General features: G+C 34.2%; 1 protein-coding gene across 5 annotated transcripts in view; it reads left to right on the plus strand.

Moving 5' to 3' along the window:
* The window catches only part of COL14A1 (collagen type XIV alpha 1 chain), a 205969-nt gene that overhangs the window by 129266 nt on the left and 52376 nt on the right, over positions 1-24327 (plus strand). For all 5 annotated transcript variants that reach the window (XM_081265815.1, XM_081265817.1, XM_081265818.1 and 2 more), the window contains exons 33-37: positions 497-606; positions 5022-5180; positions 11410-11487; positions 15661-15747; positions 22693-22746. In XM_081265815.1, coding sequence (XP_081121941.1) covers positions 497-606; positions 5022-5180; positions 11410-11487; positions 15661-15747; positions 22693-22746 — 488 coding nt within the window. The remainder of the gene's footprint in view (positions 1-496; positions 607-5021; positions 5181-11409; positions 11488-15660; positions 15748-22692; positions 22747-24327) is intronic.

Consider the following 24327-nt stretch of genomic DNA (forward strand, 5'->3'; position numbering starts at 1 on the left):
CTTTACTTTATTTATTTAAAAATATTCCTTAAAGATCAGGAAGGTTTTTATGTGTTTGTTCATAATAAATGACATATCTGAGTGGCTTAAGCTACATGTCTCAGGAAAAGTTGGTTGCTGCAGTGGGTTAATAAGACAAAGGGTCTAAGATTTCTTAAGATTTGGTAAACTTTATTCTTCTTGTTGTCCACTTCCACTTCAAACTTTGGACTCCTCTGAAGGGAGTGATGAGGATGAGAGTGTGGGCAAGGAAGTACAAAGGAAGAGTGTGCATAGGTCCCCCCCAACACACACGTCACATGGTTAGTCAATTTGGATAGCTGAAAGCCTGTGGCAACCTGAGAGCTGTCAATCATTTCCTGACCTGCTACTTTACCTTAAATACAGTCTCAAAATATTGGATGTATTATTTTAAATATTGAGTTGAATTTCTGAAAAAATTCTTCACTAATTTTAATTCTTTCTAAATTATTTCTGTTTTTCTTCATTTGAATAGATGGTGGGAAAACTCTAACTTATTTCAACTATGACCAGAGTGGGGATTTTCAAACCGTTACTTTTGAAGGACCTGAAATTAGGAAAATTTTCTATGGAAGTTTTCACAAGGTTAGTAAGGTTTTGTATGTGTATATTCTTTATTCTATTTGGTGATGGGAAAAACAATGGAGTGAAGTTAGCCAATCCCAAAAAGCCAAATGTCAAATGTTTTCCCTAATATAAGGAGGCTGACTCATATTGGGGTAGGGAGGGGAAGCATGGGAGGAATAGACAAACTCTAGATAGGGCAAAGGGGTGGGAGGGGAAAGGAGGGGGCATGAAGTTAGAAATGATGGTGGAATGTGATGGACATTATTATCCAAAGTACATGTATGAAGACATGAATTGGAGTGAGTATACTTTGTATACAACCAGAGATATGAAAAATTGTGCTCTATATGTGTACTAAAAATTGCAATGCATTCCAGTCATATATAAATAAAAAATTAATTTAAAAAATTTATGAATTAAAAAAAATCTTCAGCTTGCTTGAAATCATTTAGTACTTGATAGAAAATGATAATATAGTAAACTCACATTCTTTATATTTATTTATGCATAATTATATATGTAATTGAATATTTTACTTAACATTGAATATATTTAATTAAAATATATAATTTAAAAAACCCATAGAACTTTTTTTTCCATTTTATTTATTTATTTTCTTTTTTCTTTTTTTTTTAGACAAACATGACAGTAAAGTGTATTTTGACATACACACATGGAGTATAATTTATTCTAAATAGGATCCCATTTTTTGTGGTTGTACATGATGTGGAGTTTCACTGGTCATGTATTCATATATGAGCCTAGGAAAGTTATGTGTGATTCATTCCACTGTGTTTCCTATTTCCATCCTCCCTCCTTCCCTTCATCCCCCTTTGTCTAATCCAGAGAACTTCTAATCTTCCCTTCCTTATTCTCCCTTGTTATGGATTAGCATCTACTTATCAGAGAGAACATTCGGCATTTGTTTTTTTGGGGACTGGCTTATTTTGCTTAGCATCAAAGTCTACAGTTTCATCCATTTACCAGCAAATGCTGTAGTTTCATTCTTCACTGAGGCTGAGTAATATATACCACATTTTCTTTATCCATTCATCTGTTGTAGGGCACCTGGGTTGGTTCCATAGCTTGGCTAGTATGAGTCAAGCTGCTGCTATAAACATTGATGTTTGTATCTCAAGTTTCAGCTGAAGTAAGAGTTGCCACCTTCAGTGCTTGTTGACCAATGCCCATAGATTCTGATTAGGTGCTTTTGAGATGTGGCCCCGAAACGTGCATTTTCAGCAAGAACTCCAGGAGACATTGGTAGAAGTGGTTCAGCTTCTGCCTTTGAGGAAACATGTGGGGGAAGGTAGCATATTACTAAGCAGACTGTTGCTGCACAGTATGTGATGTAGAAAGGATTGCTGGTCTACCTGGCCAACAAAGCATGGGAAGACACAATCATCTTAGAGGATGAAGCTACAGATAATTGATTATGCTGCATTGTTACATATGTACAGAGAGAATCAATCATTGCCATTGTAAAAGTCACCCTGGAGAGAATTTTTGTCAAACTTAAATTTGTCAAACTTTACTTGTTCTTATTTTAGTAACTTGGCACTTGTAATAGAACTCTGTTCCTAGAATGTGCTCAAATTTATCTAATTTACCAACACTGCTGCTCTCTGGGGGTTTGAATGTCATAATCGTATACTAAATAATTACATAAAAGTCACTGCATAAGCCAACTTATTTTTTCATGTTTGATAGGACTGGACTACCTGAGAAGCACATTAGACACAGGCAGGGATTTATTAGTTCATGGTTCAAAATGGTCCCATTAGCAGCTCCTTGGATTTAATATCATTTACTCATCAAGGTCTTCATGATTCTTTGTTATGTGGAGTCTGCTGGAGTCTGTTGCAAAGCAGTCAAGAAAAACTGTAGGGGAGATGAAAGCATTTGAATTTCATGAGTGTTAAAAGAAACATTGACATCTTAGCCTGCGGTTTTGGCATGAACTTGCATTTCTCATTCCAAAGAATACTTTATGAATCTTAGGTGAACGTCAAGCTTTATTTACCTTACCAGAGCTCAAAGATGTAGAAGTAAGGTTCATTAAAAATGGGTTCTAAATTTATAAACCTTCAAGTTTTAAAAAAATTATATGAAGAAACATTTTCCTTCACTTTGTTAATAAAGCCAAACAGCCAAATAAGAAAAGCAAAAGAGAAGAAGGAGGAGGGGGAGGAAAAGAGAAGAAGAGGAGAAGGAGGAGGAAAAAAAGAGTGAAAGGAGAGCCTTATCATGTAATACACTGCTTAATAATAGATTTAATAACAAAAAATTTCAATGCAAATTTATTTTGTAGAGCTTTGATTTGTTCATAGACTTGCATTATAAGTGAATACATACCTTTGTCTCATTGTTTTTTTAAAGAAAATAAATAATGAATGCTTATTACAGAATTTCCACATAGAAAATAGAAAATACAATGGCTACCTATTTATCCATCACTCAGCTTCAATAATCATCAAAATTTCAGCAATCTTGTTTCTCATTGATTTTTAATTGGCTCTATTTTTACAACTTGAAATATGAAGTATAGCCTCAAGGTCTCTTTCTATAAGTACATCCAAAGAAGCAAAACAGTTTTAAAATTGTTTCAAAGTCTACTTTTGTAAAGCAAAAACTTTTTGTTTTAATTTTTTTATTCTTAGTTGTACACGAGAGTAGAATGTATTTTGGCAGAATATGCATATGTAAAGTATAATTTGTTCTATTGGGTTCCCACTCTTGTGGTTGTACATAATGTGGAGTTACCCTGGTTATGTATATGTATACAAGGCTAGGAAAGTTAGGACCAATTAATTCTACTGTCCTTCCTATCCCCCCCTCTCCTCCCCTCTCTCCATTACCCACTGTGTAGTCCAGTCTATTTCTATTATTCCCCTCCTCAACCTCCCAGTTTGGGTTACCATCCACAAATCAGAGAGAACATTTAGCCTTTGGTTTTTAGGGATTGGCTTATTTCACTTAGTATGATATTTTCCAGTTCCATCCATTTACCAGCAAATGCCATAATAAGTTTTGTTGTTGTTGTTGACATGGGAATAGTCTCCCCACAAATTAATCATTCTTAAAGTCTGGGTTTTATATCCCAGATTTATTAGCACCTAGCATGAAAACTTCTGTATTTTATAATAATGAAAAGTACTCTACGGTTCAAAACCACACAGGAGCCCAATTCTGCCCTTCCTAAATGATCACAATTATGATGCTGGTCAGAAGCAGCAGGGTAGTGGGGTGTTCTGTACCAGTATGCTCACTTAAATAAAGGTGAACTCATTTTTTTTGGGGGGGGAGAAGATTCTCAGGAACTACACTGATATTTTTATCCTGTTATAACTAAATAAAACATTAAATAACAATTGGTATAAATTCATGAGTTTTCAGCTCATGTAACAATGAAACAAAAACAAGTTGAAGATAATCAGTAAACTTAAAAGCAATATTATTTTACTATGAAGCATGATGTTATGCCACTGTTATACAACCTCTGCATCAGTGTGAATGTAGAATTAGCTGGTAGAACTCTCAGACCTAGGTTATTTTGTCCAATACTCTTTTTCATTGAGCTACCAGGGTTCCTTGCCTTAAAAAAACTATTCGAACGTTTTGCTTTCACCCGCAGTAAAGTCATTGTTTCCCTACTGATTTCACTGTTCTGTTCACAAACTGCCACAAACAACTACTCCTTCTGAGGCAAATGTCATATAAATCAAAATGTGTTTATAAACATGGAGATTTTTATAGCAGAACCTGGTTACAATGTTCAAAGATAAACTTACCTTGATTATCACCTAAATGATAACACAAGGTTTTAAAAATCTTCCCAAAGTGTACACTCCTGAAAATATGTCCTGGAGATCCTGAGATTTTAGTTTGAGAAAAGTGTATGAGATATTAAGCCAAAGGGCTTAATTTCGTTTGGGCCTGGAGTCATTAGAAAGCATCCCTCCATCCCATTGGAGTCTAGCTTGCCTTTCCTATCCTTATTTAAATAAATATATTTAAATAGTGTCATTTCACAGCCACTGCTGGTACCTTAGGTGACTTTAATGGTAAATTACAAGCCTTTTTCAATTTGAGTAATGTAGTGCTTATTTAAATATACATCTAGAATATGTATAACTAAGTAGCAATTCTATGATTTCAAAGATGTTGTTGCTTTAGAGTAAGGCTAGATTCTAAAAGTTGAATCCTTTCAAGTTTAGAAAAAAAGAGTTATTTAAGTAAGAATGGAGATGGTTCCTGGAAATGAAGCAATCATGGAGGTGGTAAAAGGAAAAGAATTCTCTTATAACAAAATGCATGGTGACAGAATTCCTTCTGTTTCCTTCATACTATTTAATGGTGACTCATATGGGTTTGGTTGATATTTCCTCTGGCATATTTATCTTACCTCCTAAAACATCTTGACTTTTACCCAGCTACATGTTGTTGTCAGCAAGACTTTGGCCAAAGTGGTTGTCGACTGCAAGCAAGTGGGCGAGAAGGCAATAAATGCATCTGCTAATATCACATCAGATGGAGTAGAAGTCCTAGGGAGAATGGTTAGATCAAGAGGACCAAGTGGAAATTCTGCACCAGTAAGTAGATGAACAAGCAAAATTGTGTTACTGTTGTAGGGAAAACCATCTTTGATGTACATTTAGCTATTTTACAGTAGGAAAGTTTGGTAAAGGAATGGATGGATGGGTGGGTGGATGGGTGGGTGGATGAATGAGTGGATAGATGAATGGATAAAGAGCTAAAGGTCTCTTAAAGTGAACCAAAACATATACCTTCAAAGCTCCTGGGAGTCTACTGTCACCTGTATCTAGAAAGAACAAGTTAAATAAAACAAAAACAAATAAACAAAAAAGCTCCTCACGGTAGGATTCTGCTATATTATAAGAAAAATACTCCAGGAACTTGGCTAGTTTATTTTCTTCATGCAGTTTAAAATTCAGACAGTACAATATGCATCATCTGATTTGTGGAACAACTGGTTTTTTTAATTGGAAATCAAAATTGTAAATGAACCTCATTTACATAAGCAATATAAATCCATACAAAAATTTTGAATATTACACCTAGGAAATTGGTATAGTTTGGTTTAGATTTGGACATTTTAAAATTAAGTTTATGCTATCACTAATGTGAAGTTTTCCCTTTAATTAGCAATAGTTAATTTGCATAACAGTAGCATCTTAGGATAATATTTTTTTTATACAAAATGGAGCTTAAATTTGGGAGACTGCCAATTAGCAAAGAAATGACATTCCATTCACTTATTACCTGCAAAAAAGAACAGCATATACAGGTTTTTTGTTTTAACACCATGCATTCACAGCTAATTGGCATCATTTTGTAATTTGAATCATTCTTTAATTGGTAAGGTATGTTTTATTATACACAATTCCTTCTATTCTAATCTACATTTCTCTTCCATGTAACAGAATAATTAAGATAATTGTGAATCATTGCTATTGTCTTCCACTTTCATAGATCTATAGAATTAGCCAGCTATATGGAAATTTAGAAAGATCTGATAGTTCTCAAAGTCTTTTTAAGCTGATGATAACCCGTACAAATGAATTTCTACACTACATCCAGTAAATAAATAATATTGGGAGGGGACATGAGGTGGCATGTATCTCCACTTTCCAATCCGCCCTTTAAGGAATACAGTTTTAATTATAGTCTGTTTACTTTCTATATCAGGAAATAATCCTTGAGGGAAGAGTTACTTATTTGGGGGCAATGTACTACTTTGTGGCATTTTTCTTTGTGCAACCTCTATTTCCAATGTGGATACTGAAACTTGATGTACAATCTTAGTTCAAATTGTCTCCCCTCTTTTTCACTGAACTACCATGATACTTTTCATTGATTCTTTTAGGACCTTGAGAGTAGATGCACTGATTAGCTTAACACTTAGTTTTTTTTTTTATTGGTTGCTCACAACATTACAAAACTCTTGACATATCATATTTCATACATTAGAATCAAGTGGGTTATGAACTCCCATTTTTACCCCAAATACAGATTGCAGAATCTTTAGAAGCTCTTTTGTTTTTACCTTGCCTTGGAGAACTATGGCTTTGATGTTTAGAAAGAGAATATGAAACCTATGGAAGGCTGTCTTCTTTTCAGTTATGTTAGGGATGTTTTACTTTTACTGTGTGGTATTTTATACTGATTAAGATACACATAATCTTCTGCTTAAAGGAAGATATATGCTCACAGAAATTTATAATAATTCTCTTATATAGGTAAATGAATGTATAGATGGATCATCAGAAGGATGAATGGATGGTAATTGAAGAGTAAGAAACAATTTAAAGTGTATCAGATTCTAGGTTCAGATCACTGAATACTATTATGATTTTCTTAATTATTTTATTAAAATAATTGAAGTTCCTGACACTTAGTAGGCATTCAAAGACAAGAAGCTCTTTATTACTGAACTAAGTTATTAATGCCTTCTTCATCCTCTGTCCTACCTGTTATAGACCACTAGTGCTTGTTTAAAACTCCATTATTGATAGTCATATACATTTTATGTTCTTTCATAATCCTCATTTAACCCTTCTAGCCAGAGTATTATATTCTCTAAAATAGAAACCATGACTTAGTCTTCTTTTAAAACCACCCTGTTCTGCCCCACATTACAGTATCTAGTAAATTTCTATAACAGACTAAGTTTTCAAGAAACACTTGATAGAAATTAAATAGAAAATTGTCTGAATAGTATCCTGTCTTTTCTTAGTTTTGTTACACCTATATTATATCTCATGTGTGACACTGACAGAAATTCAGTAACATGTGACATATTCTCATTTAATAATAATTTATAGTTTACAATTACGGCTCTATAATAACGATGACAGTAATTGCATTTCAAATTGCACTATATGTAATATTTATATTCCAAATACATGACCAGTGAAAATCAAAGAATCAGTTTCTGAAAGCAAAATGCCTGTAGGTTTCAGGTTTACTAATGATAAATCTTTACTTTGGGCCATGAAAGAAATGCAGTTAAACAGAGCACCCTCTGTGATGACTTCCAGCTAGTGTAGACAAAAGGGAATTTATAGAAGTTGATAATTAAAGAGTTCATTGTAAGGCTGGTAGGAAAAAGTCATAGCTTTTGTTAGAATCGAGAAGTCCACAAAGATTACTAAACAGATTTTCAGTCTGCCCACTTATAAAAGAATTTGATTATGTTGAAATGGATGGTATTAGGCTAGATCTCAAGAATGTGATTGGAAACTCAGACTTGCTTTTTAGGGTATGAGTTAATTGTTTCAATACGAGGTAAGAGAAGCTCTTGTCTTTAGTTTCAATTTAGAAATTTATACATCTTGAAATACATCTGTATTTCAGTAACAGGCAAAAGGGAATTTATAATGCACAAATTTTAGATTATTCCAGGAGAGAATAGTATAGTGAGAGAATAGTAGCTCACAGATCAACAATCCCTGCCAAATTCAAAAAGATTCAATAAGTACCAGATGGTGGTAGAATCTAAAGATTCCATCTTTAGGGAGAATAACTTGTTTTAAAACCATAGTTGAGTGGAAGATGGATGAATGGATTTAGGGATACAATAACTACTGTATAAGTTGCACATATTCTTAATAAAAATAACTTGTATTCAGCCATGCAAGATTTTATAGGTGGTGCTAATCTCTCCTGGGACTAAACTAACAGGCAGGCTGAATTTAACTGTCAAAACAGATGTGGAAAGACACTTGACAACTGTGCTTCTTCTTTCCAATCTTTTTCCCTCAAAAAATTTTTCTTTCCCTTTTCTGATACCTAATGAGATGCTTCTAGAATTTTTTTTACATGGATCATGTTTCTTAGAGTCTCTCTTCTACCTTTTCAAAACTAACACTTAGGTGGTTATTCAACTGGAATTTATTTAGTTCTCTCCTATTCATAGAAGAGAAATATAATTTATGTCATGGAGTCATCTATAATTTTATCCACTGAGTTAAAGCTTTTATGTGAAAATCAACAGTAGACTAGCCAATAAGTCTATAAGAAGCAAATGTTATATTAGAAAAAAGATAGTGTGAACATTTTCACATTAATTGTCTCTTTATAACCTTAAAATGGTAATGGCAGCTAATACTTACATATGCCTACTATGGGTTACATATGCATATTTTCTGAGTTTATCAATTTAATTTTCTAACAATCCTAGGAAGAAATACTTACATTACTCTCACTCTAAAGATGCAAAAATTGAGACTTGAAGAATTTAGGAAGGGGTCTCCATCACCTGCCTTCCATTCCATTCCTTCTTCCACTGGAATCAGACTTGGATTCTGTAGAATTTAAGACTTAGAAGGGAGTCTGGTCTCCACCTGTGATCAAGTGCCTGTTTGTCTGTTGACAGGTTCGAAAACTCACCATTTGAATTACAACCTTGAAATAAGTGTGATTCAGACTTTTATCCATAGTGTGTGTCTATAAACATTTTAATTCCTACCAACAAGTATGACGGTTGTTAACTTTCATTACCTAATTTAATTTAGAACCTTCACAGTTTTTCTAAAATATAATCAATTGAGAACAAGTTAAAACACTCAGTTCAACAGCTGACAAATGCTGTGTGCTCAGTACTATCTGGAATAGAATCCAAGTTAAGACATGAAATTAAAAATAGAAGGTGGCTTAGTTCCTGGACCTTTCTATAGTATTTTTGTGCCATGGAAACCTCTCTATTTTTATAAATTCAGGTACAGCTTGACTTCAAATCATAAACTTAGTTATATTATTCTAGAAAAAGATCAGAAGATAAAATCTGGTGTTGAGTGGAAAGTGGAGCCAGAAGTACATTTTAATTCCCATTCACAGATCAAAATGACTCAACTGCTGAGAAATATTTTAATCTTATTTTCATGTTAACATTTGACCCCAAATGACTTGCCTTTTGTGCAACACCCAGACAAAAATGTCCAGTGATGAAAAATGAATATTTGTAATTGGTTAAATATTCCCTTGAAAGAGATTTTAAATAGGGAAAGTCAGAGGTTTTGTGTCTCTCTCTTTTTTTCTTTCTTCTTCTGGCATAGCTATGTCTTTTTTAGCATTCAATTAGTAACAAAAGAAAAAAGCCATAGAATTTAAAAAGATGTTGCATCATGCAGGATTTGCCTAAAGCATGATTTATTTTTGAACTAGATGGTCATGCCTTTTAAGGCCCTCAAATATGGAGATATTTTGACATGTCATTTCTGTATACTGTGTCCTGTACAATTTGTACACATGTGTATTTTTTTGGTTTGTTTTTGGAATAGAAGCCAGGTGGTTTTGCTTTTTGTTTTTAATGAATCCCCAAAAATATGTCTTGAAAAAGAAGTTCCTAAATCCTGCTTGAGGAATCTAAACTATTACAAATGCAAAACAATTATGAATAAATTTGTTGTCCTCAAAGAAAAAGCTGCTGATTTCATCTAACTTGCAAAAGAAAAGACAGCCCACATAATAGCATTCCTCAAATGATAGCAATGGATTCATTGGACACTTAGTAGGCACTCAACCCCTCGAATAAATAAACTGAATTCATAGGAACCCCAGTAACTCTATAGGGTGGAAGCCTTGCCAAATGTTTGTATGTAGACATTATGCTCTCACAAATGACTAGATGGTGAATATTTATTTGAAAAACTTCAAGAAAGCCTGGTGCACATTGAGGCTAATGAAAGACCTTTGCTTTAAGTCAGTCTTTCCATTTACGAAAATGTTTTTACACTGGGGGCTCTGTTCAGAAGTGGAAAATTTCTTAATGGATGAATGATTTGCTGACTTAGCTGACACTATCGAATGCTTTCATAATGGGACCCATTAATAAATGTCCTCAGATGAAATGGCATTGTAAACTTAGGCTGGGATATCTGCATTTTAAACATTAGAGCAAAGATCTTTTTTTTTTTTTTTGGCAAAATAAAACCACACATTGGTTGCACTGTTAAAATCCCAACCCAAACTGAGCTTTCAACATGTGGTTTAATTATTTAAGCTTTTTCATCCCAGGTCCTATGCTACAGAAGGGACAGTAATATTAACATACCTCATAGTGGTGATTTGAGGATTAAATCATATAAACGCAATGTTTACAGAGTAGGCTTTCAACAAACATTGGTTGTTTGCTAAGATTTTTCTCAATCAGAATATTTAACAGACAATATTATTGTGGAAACACACAACTATTATATTTCTTCCTTCAATACTGTCACATTCCTTTTGATTCTACCTTTTTTGGCCTCTGTATTTTACATATACATACATAAAATACAGTGTTTAGAACTTAAAATAATTTTATTATTTATGAAAATTATGTTTCAGGTACTGCTCTGGATAATGCTCCATGCTATCTCACTTGTTCTTCACAATAAACATTAAGAATAGTTACTACAGATGGAGTATTCTCCACTGGAAATACTCAGAACCAAAAGTGTTTCAGATTTTGAATTTGTTCAGATTTTGGAATGTTGTATCACCTTGTGTCACCTCACCAAAATATCCCATTATGAATGTTTGATAATGGGATATTTTGGTGAGGTGATACAAGTCTAGATGGTGGAATAATTTGAGACGAAATCTTATATCATTATATTTAAGGAACAAAGTTAGTTTGATATTATTGGATTTATTGTAATATACTTTGGTTATAAGTATCTTGGTGTTTTAGTTTGATATTATTGGATTTATTTTAGTATACTTTGGTTATAAGTGTCTTGGTGTTATGTAATATATCAATCATTACAATGAAGAGCACACTTAATTTATCTCTTTTATTTCCTTTTTAAATCATAGTTCCAGTTACAGATGTTTGACATCATTTGCTCCACATCATGGGCCAGTAGGGACAAATGCTGTGAACTTCCAGGCCTGGTAAGAATTCTTCATCTCTATTGAAATTTTTAAAAAATGATGTTCAATTTTTTTCTGAAAATGAGATGCTATTTCACAATACTTATAAATAATTCATTGTGATGATAATCAAAATTAGGAAGAGGTTAAGGAGGAGACAATAAAAACAAGAAATCAACAAGATGACAACAACATGGTGTAACCTGCACAATCTGGGGATGCCATTGACACATGGTCCAGATGGTACCACATTTACTAGTTCACAGAGCCCTTCATATCTCAATTTTTTTCATAGCACTCCAAGTCAAAGGAAATATTTGACAGTGCATTTATGAAATAATGAGGTCCAAACATCTTACTAAGAATTTCTTAACAACTCAATAACCATAAAAATACATATGAATTGAAAATTGATTGTTGTATTTTATTCTTAAATAACTATAATTGTTTACTCATGGAATGCATGTATCTACTGAGGATTCCAGTAGCTTTTCTATCTTGAAAACAGGTAAAACATGTCCCTCCCTGCTTCTTTCACATTGCTTTCTCCCATGGTACTTGCTTTTCATCATAGCAACTACTAAAATATCCAGTAAATATGAAATACAAAAAAGTGTTTGAAATATACTCTTGAAACCATGAACTACCTTGAGCTAGTCAATCACATGAAGTCCAATGGGTACCAAATATTGCTGTGTTTCCCTTGGATTTTTTAAAACACTCACTGTGTCCCAATGAGCTTAATACTGCACCCAGAGCATCCTGACATACCTTTGTGGAACTATAGCCGTAATCAATAGGGCCCTTGTAATGTTATTAGTAAACTAAACCATTTTTCATTATTCATTTAAAGGGACATATTTGTGTGTGTGTGTGTGTGTGTGTGTATATATATATATATATATATATATAATAGATTTGTATCTTAGGATCCTCAGGATAAATGAGCTCGAATGAATGACCCTATGTGGTTGGACATAGGGTCTAGATGTGTCCTAATAATTAAACATGCAGAATGAACATGGATAGGCCTTCATGAAATCTAAGATTCTATTTTATAAGGTTATACACCAGATCACATGTATTTCAGGGAAAAAATTCATGGCAGCCTGTGTTTAAAGAGGTTATAATTCCTTCTTCATCAAAATAAATTTTGAATAAACTCTAGTGGGGAATTAAATTACACACCTTGCTGTTTTGCTTAAGTGCAGATAGATTGGAAATCGGAAGAGGAAGCATTCAGAATCTAATGAAATTTCAAACAAAAATTAGATCTCCACTTCTCCCAGGAAGGACTAGCCCTTACTGTTTTTTTTCCCCCTAATTCTATCGCTGCAGATGTATGAATTGCATAGACACAGGTGGAAGTGCGGTCAGTACTAATGGCAGAACCATCACAGAATGGACCCCAGTGGCCTGCTGGTTACCTTATTTTGGGGATCTTTCAGGAGGGTTAATCTTTTTTTTTTTATTGGTTGTTCACAACATTACAAAGCTCTTGACATATCATATTTCATACATTAGATTGAAGTGGGTTATGAACCCCCAATTTTACCCCAAATGCAGATTGCAGAATCACATCGGTTACACATCCACAATTTTACATAATGCCCTATTAGTAATTGTTGTATTCTGCTACCTTTCCTATCCCCTACTATCCCCCCTCCCCTCCCCTCCCATCTTCTCTCTCTACCCCATCTACTGTAATTCATTTCTCTCCTTGTTTATTTTCCCATTCCCCTCACAACCTCTTATATGTAATTTTGTATAGCAATGAGGGTCTCCCTTCATTTCCATGCAATTTCCCTTTACTCTCCCTTTCCCTCCCATCTCATGTCTCTGTTTAATGTTACTCTTTTCTTCCTACTCTTCCTCCCTGCTCTGTTCATAGTTGCTCTCATTATATCAAAGAAGACATTTGGTATTTGTTTTTTAGGGATTGGCTAGCTTCACTAAACATAATCTGCTCTAGTGCCATCCATTTCCCTGAAAATTCTATGATTTTGTCATTTTTATTGCTGCATAGTACTCCATTGTGTATAGATGCCACATTTTTTTTATCCATTCATCTATTGAAGGGCATCTGGGTTGGTTCCACAGTCTAGCTATTGTGAATTGTGCTGCTATGAACATCGATGTGGCAGTATCCCTGTAGCATGCTCTTTTAAGGTCTTCAGGGAATAGTCCAAGAAGGGCAATAGCAGGGTCAAATGGTGGTTCCATTCCCAGCTTTCCCAGGAATCTCCAAACTGCTTTCCAAATTGGCCGCACCAATTTGCAGTCCCACCAGAAATGTACAAGTGTACCCTTTTCTCCACATCCTCGCCAGCACTTGTTGTTGTTTGACTTCATAGTGGCTGCCAATCTTACTGGAGTGAGATGGTATCTTAGGGTGGTTTTGATTTGCATTTCTCTGACTGCTATCGATGTTGAGCATTTTTTCATGTACTTGTTGATTGATTGTATGTCGTCCTCTGAGAAGTGTCTGTTCAGGTCCTTGGCCCATTTGTTGATTGGGTTATTTGTTATCTTATTGTCTAATTTTTTGAGTTCTTTGTATACTCTGGATATTAGGGCTCCATCTGAAGTGTGAGGAGTAAAAATTTGTTCCCAGGATGTAGACTCCCTATTTACCTCTCTTATTGTTTCTCTTGCTGAGAAAAAACTTTTCAGTTTAAGTAAGTCCCATTTGTTGATTCTTGTTATTAACTCTTGTGCTATGGGTGTCCTATTAAGGAATTTGGAGCCCAACCCCACAATATGTAGATAGGAGCCAACTTTTTCTTCTATCAGACGCAGAGTCTCTGATTTGATATCAAGCTCCTTGATCCATTTTGAGTTAACTTTTGTGCATGGCGAGAGAAAGGGATTCAGTTTCATTTTGTTGCATATGGATTTCCAGTTTTCCCAACACCATTTGTTGAAGATGCTATCCTTCCTCCATTGCATGCTTTTAGCCCCTTTATCAAATATAAGATAGTTGTAACTTTGTGGATTAGACTCTGTGTCCTCTATTCTATACCATTGGTCCACCCACCTGTTTTGGTACCAGTACCATGCTGTTTTTGTCACTATTGCTCTGTAATATAGTTTGAAATCTGGTATCGCTATACCGCCTGATTCACACTCAGGAGGGCTAATCTTGTACTTTAGTCTGACTGACCAGTTATCAAGCTGGAGGTGCTTAGCAGGAGGTAGAACTGAAATCTTTGACTACAGTCAACCATTTAGAAAAAAAAGTGTATTCAGCATACACAGGCCATTTGTTCAACATTTTTGTGTTTCTGTCGTGAATATTTTAGAGACTCGGATTATTTTCAGTCGGTAATTTAACTGTCACCTGTGATGTACTCTCATCTAACCTTACTGCCCCAAAGTCTTAAACAATGAAGCTCATTTTCTCTCTATCTAAAGGGACTGATGGACTTTGCGAAGTTCTATAGTTTCTTATCCTGGTGCTAAGTTCATTTTGATGATTGCTCCAAAAAGGATATTGACCAGTTGTTCAATAGCTGTTCCCAGGGGCTCTGTCTTTCTCTACACTTTCTTGCCCCGTGACACAACAGCATAGATTAGTGAGCCTGACATCACTAATTTATCTTGTTGTGTCACGGGGCAAGAAAATTCTCTAAGAGAGAAGAAAAATGGCTGCCTCTCCCAAAGATTGAGGTCAATGTCATGTTTTTCTTATCTTTAGCCACAGAATGTAAGCAGTTGATGAAATTGTCACAGGGAATCGATGGTGTGTTTAAACACTGTTTTAATATTGTTTTATTTCTTTGTTTGGTTTAGTACAGATGTGGCTATTTTGATTGAGCTTTCCAACAAGTTTTCTTTTATCCTTTGAAGTGGAAAAATAGTGTAGCTTAACGGAAGTTTTCAGGACCTTTAGTTCATAAAGTACCGTTACTCCAAATGAATTAAATAGTACCAGGAATAGTTTGTACCCACTTCTAACTCACTGTCTTCCTTTGGATTCTCACTCCAGCTTTAGAAACTCCTTTGCTGTGGTGATTGTCAATGATTCACTAGGCCCTCATGTCGTTTTCTTTTCAGAAAAGGTGTGATTACTACCTTTTTGGCCAAATGTTCACTTAAAATTTTTTTAAATGTCTTAAAGTATTTTCTTTGGGTTAGCAAAGCCATTTGTTTAAACTGTCTTGTTAACAACTGTGCTATCTATTTTCCTCTCAGAGGGATGATGAATCCTGCCCAGACCTCCCCCATTCCTGCTCCTGTTCTGAAACCAACGAAGTGGCTCTGGGACCGGCTGGGCCACCAGTAAGTCATTCTAGTTTGGCCTCATTCTAGTTTTGCTGACTGTTGTAGTAAATGACTATTTGCCATCTTAATCACATGAATAAGCTGAGGTATAGAGGTATTTAGTAACTCAGCTAAAGAACACAGCTAGGAGAAGTGGGACTTCAAATCCAAGTCTCTGTGAATGTTCAGCATCTTTCCTTTAAGCTATTGTGGCTTATCTTTAGTATGAGTGTTTCAGTTCTTGGTCCTCTCCTTGTAACCTGTAGGATTTTCATACTCTCCCTTTGCCCATTCTGTCTCAAAATTTATATGTGAAGGGACGATTTTTCATTCACCAGAAATATACCCATCTGAGAACAAAGTTCCTACTGTAATAAACTTCCTACAGAAAGGAAAGAAGGAGAGAGAAAACATTTTTGTAAAATAGAAAATGTAAATAATTGCCCTCTCTAGGTCTTTGAATTTACTATGATAAACTTTTTGGATAAACTTTTTGTATTATGTTTAATACTTATAATATTTCTTACCTGCTAAACTGGGGTTATTGGTGTTTCTTAAGATAAGATTGATCTAGCTGCTCTGTGGTCAGGAAATGGCAAAGTATTAAGGCAGAAAGACATAGATAATATGGAAAAGATGCATTAACAAATGAAGAAACCTAGACCTTGAAGGAGAATGTGCTCATGCATGGCCTGCCCTTGCATGCTGAGTGCCAGAGGTGGCCTGGCACAGTCAGCTCATGTGCAGCAGGTAGCCCACACTGGCAGCTGGCTTGCAGCATGCAAACTCCCCCTAGGGTGGCTCCACCAACATAATTTTCCTGAATTGAGCAAAAAGAAAGAGATCCTGCTGAATGCATCTGAAATATATCTCAAAATTCCTCCTATATCTCTGGCACATAGAACATTTTTTTAAACTCTGGATATATAAACCAAGCACTGTTTTGTTTTATTTTTAAACACTCTCAAAGAAGTAGAGTAATGGTAGAAGCATCAGACTTAAACAATAAGTCCCTGAACCACCTGTATTCCTGTTTTCTCAAGTATAAAATAATACCCACCTCTTTAACTGGTTTTATGAGAAATACACTAGACAATGTGTATGTATGTACTCTGTGCATTATAAAATGTTAATCAAACATAAAGTATTGTGTTTAATCTGGAAAATGGAAGCAAATATTTATTTTCAACTCTGTGCCAAATTTTCCTTTCGACTTCAGGACAATACAAAGCAATATTGTGTTACAGTTTATTAGATATAACATTTATTAGAATCTATAGACTCTCCAACATGACAGTGTGGGAATCAATAAGTATTAGGCACACTAAAATATGAAAAGTGCTGGATGCTTTTCTTTAGAAAATTAGAAGTTTACTAATTTGTGGCCAAAATTTGTTTATCACACCTATGTATATGCCAGAGAATACTTTTTTTCCCCCCAGAGAAAATCCTCATGTATTTTTACTGTATGAAGGCAGGGTTATATGGTTTTGGTCAATTTTTCTGTGAACCTAATAAATGAAGTATATTTTAAAATAACTCCATAGACACTTTTGTACCCACCTCCAAGATTGATCATTTTGCCTTTGTTTAGCTCACTCTGTGGTTTCAGGTTGCAATAAGTTACCTATGCATCTAAGACCTTAGCCCATTCCTTCTCTTCCCACCTCCCTTTTCTTTCCTTCCCTCAGAGTTGACAGTTTCATTACTATATGTTTTTGTGCTCCTACTATATAAGTATACATTCCTAAAATATATCACACTTTATAGTAACATGTTTGAGATTTATGTAAATGTTATCAGGGTGTGCTTTTTGCACCTGCCTCTTTTCACCTAAAATATGTATTTGAAATTTATCTTGGTCAATATTTACCATTTACTTCATTGGTTGAAACTGCTGTAAGGCATTCCACTCTATAAACTCCATTTTATTGACTCATTACAGTGGAATATTTTCCTACAGCAAACATGGTTACAATGGGCATGTTGCACATATATGAGTATTCTGGAAAGAGCATTTAGACTCGGGCTTGCTGGAGAATAAGGATGCATCTTCAACCTTGTGAAGAAGCCCCTAATCACTCTTCCAGGGCTGTCCCAACCTCCCTCTCAGAGGCTCCGTGGCAGAGATCTGGATTCCCTGCATCCTCACTAGCTCTGGCTGGTGTTGTCAGAGAAGAGTTTTTCTTATTTCCCATGTCACTGTTATTTTAAATGTGACTGTCCCTCAGTGATAATGAGATTGAGCAATTTTCCGTTAGTCTACAAACCATTTAAATTTCTTCTTTTACAGATATCTATTTAAAACGCTTTTGGTTTTCTGATGTTCTATATTGTTATTTCCCAATGAAAGATAATTTTTTAAGTATTCTGAACACACATTTTCTATTAAAGGTAGGGTTTACAAATATCTTTTCCAGATCTGTGATTTGCTTGTTGCTGATTATGGAAATTTGTATTCTGTACACATTTTAATTCTAATGTGGGGAAATTTAATATTGCTGTGAGTTATTGTGTTCATATTTTTCTTTATCCCTTCTTTTACCTGTAATTTCTCTAGAAGTATTTTTTTTAAATTTCCAGTCATGTGGGTTTTTTGATATCCAGTTTATATTGACATTTTTTGCATTTGATTAGGGAAGTCAGTCTCTATAATTAATACCAATACTTTGACATGTGTTGATATTTGCCATGTGTCAAATTTTTTAGAACTTTCGTCAAGTTTTGCAGATGTTTCATGTGTGCTTTAAAAGGGTTTGTGTTTTCTAATCGTGGAATTTAGAATTCTATAGAAAAATCTAGTAGATCCAATTGTTGGGTTATTCAAGTCTTTAACTATATGAATTCTTTATGTTGCTGGGAGAGATGTTTTAGCAATTCCAACTCCAATTGTTATTTTGTCAAATTCTCTTGTCATTGGGTCCTGAGGTTGTGTTAACATGTCAAGAAATTTTCTATTATCTGCATAATGACTTATTATGTAAATTGTGGAATGAACCCTTTAGATGTATCTATGCTTCTTGCCTCAATTCCAGTTTGTTTAATATTAATATAGTTTCAATATTTGTATTTGGTATTACTTTTCTTGTATATATCTTTTTATCCTCTTAGTTACAGCATTTCCATGCTTTTATATTTTAGACCTTTCTAAATAAGATATGCCAAATTTTACTTTTAATTTGATCTTACAATCTTTCTTTTAAAGATTAGTCCATTCTATTGTTTTTGATAATTATTTGGATTTATATTCACACCAAATATTTGCTTTCTGTTTGTCATACATATGTGTATGTATAATGTATATATACATATATGTGACAAACATAAATAATTGACATTTTATATACTTTTAAAAAATTCTCATTCTTTTTCTTTACACTCCACTAAATTATAAAATTATGTTATATCTGTAATATTTATTGTTTGCCTAGAAATCTTGGCAGAAGTATTTACTGAGTTTAAAAGAATATTTTAGCTTCTTTTAAATCAATATGATATCCTTGGAATTCTTTCACCTTGGATCATCCTTTCTGTAATTTATATTGTTTTGCTATCCATTATTTTAGTGCTGTCTTCATATTGTTTTGCTATCTAGTATTTTAGTATTATTATCATAATTAGACATCTAAATTATTATTACTACTTATTACAAATTAATATTTATTAAGACTTGCCTACATTATTTGATATTTCTTACAATTTCTTCCAGTATCATTTTTTTTATCTCACTTATCTCATTTGAATCTTCCTTCAGAAAGAAACTATTGGTAGTAAATTCTTAGTTTTGTTCACCTGAATTGTTTTTGTTTGTTTCTGACAGCATCTGGGATTTTGTCAACAGACAGTTTGATGGTTATTACAGATTTTGCTCTGTTCCCATCACAACTGTAGAAAGAACATCTGACCATTCACCTGACAGTCACCCATTGTTTTTTCCAACTCATGCATAGCATATCCTTTTAAATTTCTCATTTAAAAAAAAAGCATTTCCCATTCAGCTCTTCCCCGACCCATCATGGACCCAAGTTCACATTTCAGTGCCTTGTGTGGGCTCTAAAACACAGCTCTGCTGCATGCCTGGGCATTCTTCTCTATCCTCCCCAAGGGCAGTCTCAGTGCTCATGTCTGCTATAGTTTTTTTATTTCTTCTCTACTCCTGTCACTTAAGGATTCAGTTCTTAATTATAATAATGCATATTTTATTTTAACAATGTTAAATAATAAGCATCTGTAGCTTGAGGGGTTTCAAGTGTTTTTTCTTTGTACTACTGCTGCAACCAGTTGTGAAATATTTATGACCTTAGAGTCAAATGAGAAAGTAGCAACAGAGAAGTGAAAGAGAAAGTTTGGACTCTGAATTGAGAAAAAAAATTATAAAATAAGAGAAAAGCTAGTGAAGCCTTCAGATATTTTGATTAAAGAATAATAAATCCTTTAAGATAGGATATAAATAATATTTAATAAATTCCATCTGATGAATTGAACATGGTTTGATTATGTTCTCACTTAAGAATTCAAACAGTAGTATAGTGTTCCCATTAAACCATATGTTAGGAGTATAAGAAGGTCCCTGGTTTTGAGAAATGATACCTCTGGCATAAATATCTGGGAGATAGTCACATTTGGACAAAACCTTCAGATCAAACCAACCAGTTAAGATGAGAATTTAAGAGTTGTGATAAATGAGTATGTTAACTGGCATATATTTCACTGCAAGGAACAGAAATTTTGATTAATATAGTGATAAAACAAGATTGATAATAAGGCATTTATCATTTGTTCAACAAAATTTCAGAGGTAAACAATCCCAAGACAAATAACACTCCTCACCTTCTTCAAGGACCTGGGGTGTGCCAGCTTCCACATTGCTTGCCTAGGCTCTGTTTCTTGGTCCAGTTGGTCAAATCTATTGAACATGACCATCCTTCTACTTGCAGAGAAAAGCTGGGAAAACAAATGTCTGCCTTTTTTAAGTCTTTCTAGAAGCAGCCATAAAAGGGAAAAGAGGGTCAGGAAAGGTTCCTCCAAAGCCAGCTGACAGTATGTGATACTGAGTAAAAACCTTTACCACATAATTAAGAGGCATGTATCTACACAACACATATACATGTGCATATGCTCATATGTGTATCTCATATGTAAACACAGGTAACCCAATTAAAAAAGGCCAAGTGTATAAGCAGGTAGTCACTGTTAGGATAAAATGCAAATGGAAAAACTTATGAAAACATATGTAATCAGTAGAATTCTGGGAAGTGAAAATTAAAACAGGAATAAGATATTATTATTTTTTTTACCAATTACGTTAGTAAAAATGTAAACTTTGGTACTCACCAGTGTTGGTTAAAATTTAAGGAAACAGGGATCCTCTTAAACTATCAGCAGATGCATAAACTAGCACAGCTATTTTTGAGTACAGTTTAATAATATATCTTCATATTCATCACATTTCACCTACAATTTTATTTCTTGGAACCTTCTTCTGAGAAACATCAACATTTTTCCTTAAGGGATAGATGAGGATGTTAACTGAAACATTGTTTAAATAATAAAAAGTTTTGGGGGATGGAAACTATATAACTCAAATAATAAAATAATGGCTAGGTAAACTATTACATGTTTAACATGTGGATAATGTTATACATTGGTTATATACAATGGTTAAGAAGAATGAGTTAATATTTATATGATATAATGCAGAAAAAAATCTCTAAAACATATTTAGTTAAAAAATTCAGACCTATATGAAAAGAATGGCATTACATATTTAAATTACATACATCAAATAATACCACAATAATGCTATAGGCAGCATTTGCTATACATACATATACACATACATATAATGCAGTTCTGTATATTAAACACCTTGAAGATGAGCAACCAACTGATGTTGATGAGGGAGTGGACTTAAGTGGTTGAAAAGAACAGAGAGAATCTTGAGATCACCTAGAGCAGGGTATTCCCAGGCAGCTTGGGTGTTCTGCTGATGGTGTACAGAACCATCTTCAGTAATCCTGAATGTTGCATGAAATACATTGGAATCACACAGGATGAAAGTTATCTTGTCTTAAATGATCTGTCAATCCTCCTGCTCAAGTAAAAAGAGAAATTCTATCTGGTTTTACATAGGTCTTTTAATACAGTTACTTCCCTTTTATCAAAGAGCTGGTTCAGACTTCAATAGGAGAAAAATCTAGCTCAATTTAATAATACCATTTATATTATATTTATTTTTAAAGTGACCCATGTTTAGAAAGTGATACTTTTTTCCATTTACTGTAATGCCATATTTGATTTTAAAATAGATTTATTAAATGCAATAGTCAATGAAAATATTCAGAGACTACATATACATATTTATTCATATGTTTAGACACATATAAACATATATCCAAATAATATACACACACACATTACATATATAGATATGTATCTACAGATAACTGGTAAACAGTTCAGGTGGTCCATTAATATGTCAGAAATCTTGGAGCAACTTCAAATGACTAATGACTAATCTAATTGTCTTATTGTAAATATTGTCTCTGTAAATAAAAACAATATTATCGTTACTTTCACAGGATTTTTGCAACTTAATTGAAGAATTGAATCTGAAAGTTATAGTATAGAACCTACATAATTTTAGACCAACAAATATCTTATTATTTTTATTCACGAGTAACAGTAGTCTCATATAAGCATTAAATAAATAAACCTATAATTTTTTCAGAATTTACAAGGATTTGGCATAGAAAGTTTCCTCAAACTATGAAATCATCCACAGGGAGGGCTGGAGCTGGGTGGCAGAGCTCCAGTTACAGAGCATGATGAACATATACCAGTACACAATGTGTGGGCTTTATATAAAATAATAATGACATAATCCAATATTATGAAGAAAAATGAATGAAATGTACTGTTTTGAGATTTGTCTTGAGCTAATACTTAACATCTGTTTGCCAGGGTGGTCCAGGACTCCGAGGACCCAAGGGCCAACAAGGTGAACAGGGCCCAAAGGTAATATGCACTCTCTGTCTCTCTCCTCCTCCCTCTCTCCCTTCCCCACCTGCCTCAACTAGTTATTGTTTGGAGTTAAGTCTGGCCTAATTTATCTTTGTGACCTATATGAAAGTTGCATCTAGTCCTTTCTTTTTTATTTTGTAAGTCTCGTGCTTTTTAATAAAAATATTTAGTAATTCAGCCAAAAGAACAATCTCTGGGTCAAAAATAAGAGTGTTAATGTTCTGGGTGGTTTAATCTACAAGGAAGTTCTCTCTTTGAAACATTTTTGTCTTCATCCATCTATAACAAAAATGTATCTTAAGAGGAGTTGTGCAGAATCACAGCTTGACATCAGTCCCTTCCAGGTAATTTCTCAGATTTTATATTCTTCCTCTTCCTTTACCACTCTATATATCAAATACACAGCTTTGTTTTCCATTCTTATTGCTCAAGGCCACTAAGTGTGGTGATTTAGGTTGTATACTGTACAAAAGCGCCAACCAAATAGACCACGCCATGCCAAGCCATGTCAAGAAGTATGCTTTTCTACTTTACACAAAGGCATCCTAAGGACTGGCAGAAGCCCAGCCACTAATTGATTTCAGGTCTCATCCTTTTCTCTCTGTCTTTTGGAAAATCTTCTAACTGGTCTCATGTCTCCAGTGGCTTGACTTTCTGATTGATTCTTCACATCTGCCCCCAGATTATTCTCCCTTAAGTCTATGCTGGATCTTATCAAATTTTTCTCTATTACTCATAGAGAAAAGAACATTACAAATTTTTTATTGTCAGTTGGAAACAGATGAAGCAGGAGAAACTGTGGGGATAAAACAGAAATAAATAAAGTTGAACGTAATTAATCAGGTCCTACCCAATTGAAAGCTCAGATCATAAGATGTTTCCCTGTTTGTTTCATCTTCTGGGATAGACTGATGTCTTTCCATAAACTCCATTGCTCACAGCACTGTAAGAAAGGCCCATGGTTGGAGGCCTCTTTTCAAAAGGATGCTGGTTGGTCCTCCTCTGTTGCACCTGCAGGCAAGGCCTGTGAGCTCTTGTGGATTCTGGTTCCCTCCTCCCAACACGTCTGTCAGCCCGATTTCATTAATTTTCTAACCTCTTACTGGACAATGGTTCCAATCATGAAGATAAATGAACTTGTAGATGTTTGGTGATCCCAGACTCACCTACTTATTCCTGTTATCCATTTCCACAGGACTGCAACTGATATGGTTTATCTCTGTATGACAATTTTGACAAATCCCAGATACTAGAATGTAGAAGGTTTTGGAAAAACTCTTATTGGACAAAGAATGATCACATGCCCACTAGTGTGGAGAGTGTTGGAACAGACTATACCTTCAATGTCAAAAGCCCCTTTATGTATTCTGTTTTATATTGTTGCAGAAAATAGTAGAAATTTAGAAGCACAAAGCAACTGTGCTGATGGAACCTTTCAGTCAACTTTGTCTCATATTTTATAGAATGGATTGGACCACTTTCTTTCTGCCCCATTCTTATTCTCCATTCCTTAATAACATTCAAATGATATATTACTACACTGTTATAAATATTAAGCAATATTTATGTCATCTC

Source organism: Spermophilus citellus, assembly GCF_964194105.1.
Source record: "Spermophilus citellus genome assembly, chromosome: 14".
NCBI classification, from domain to species: domain Eukaryota; kingdom Metazoa; phylum Chordata; class Mammalia; order Rodentia; family Sciuridae; genus Spermophilus; species Spermophilus citellus.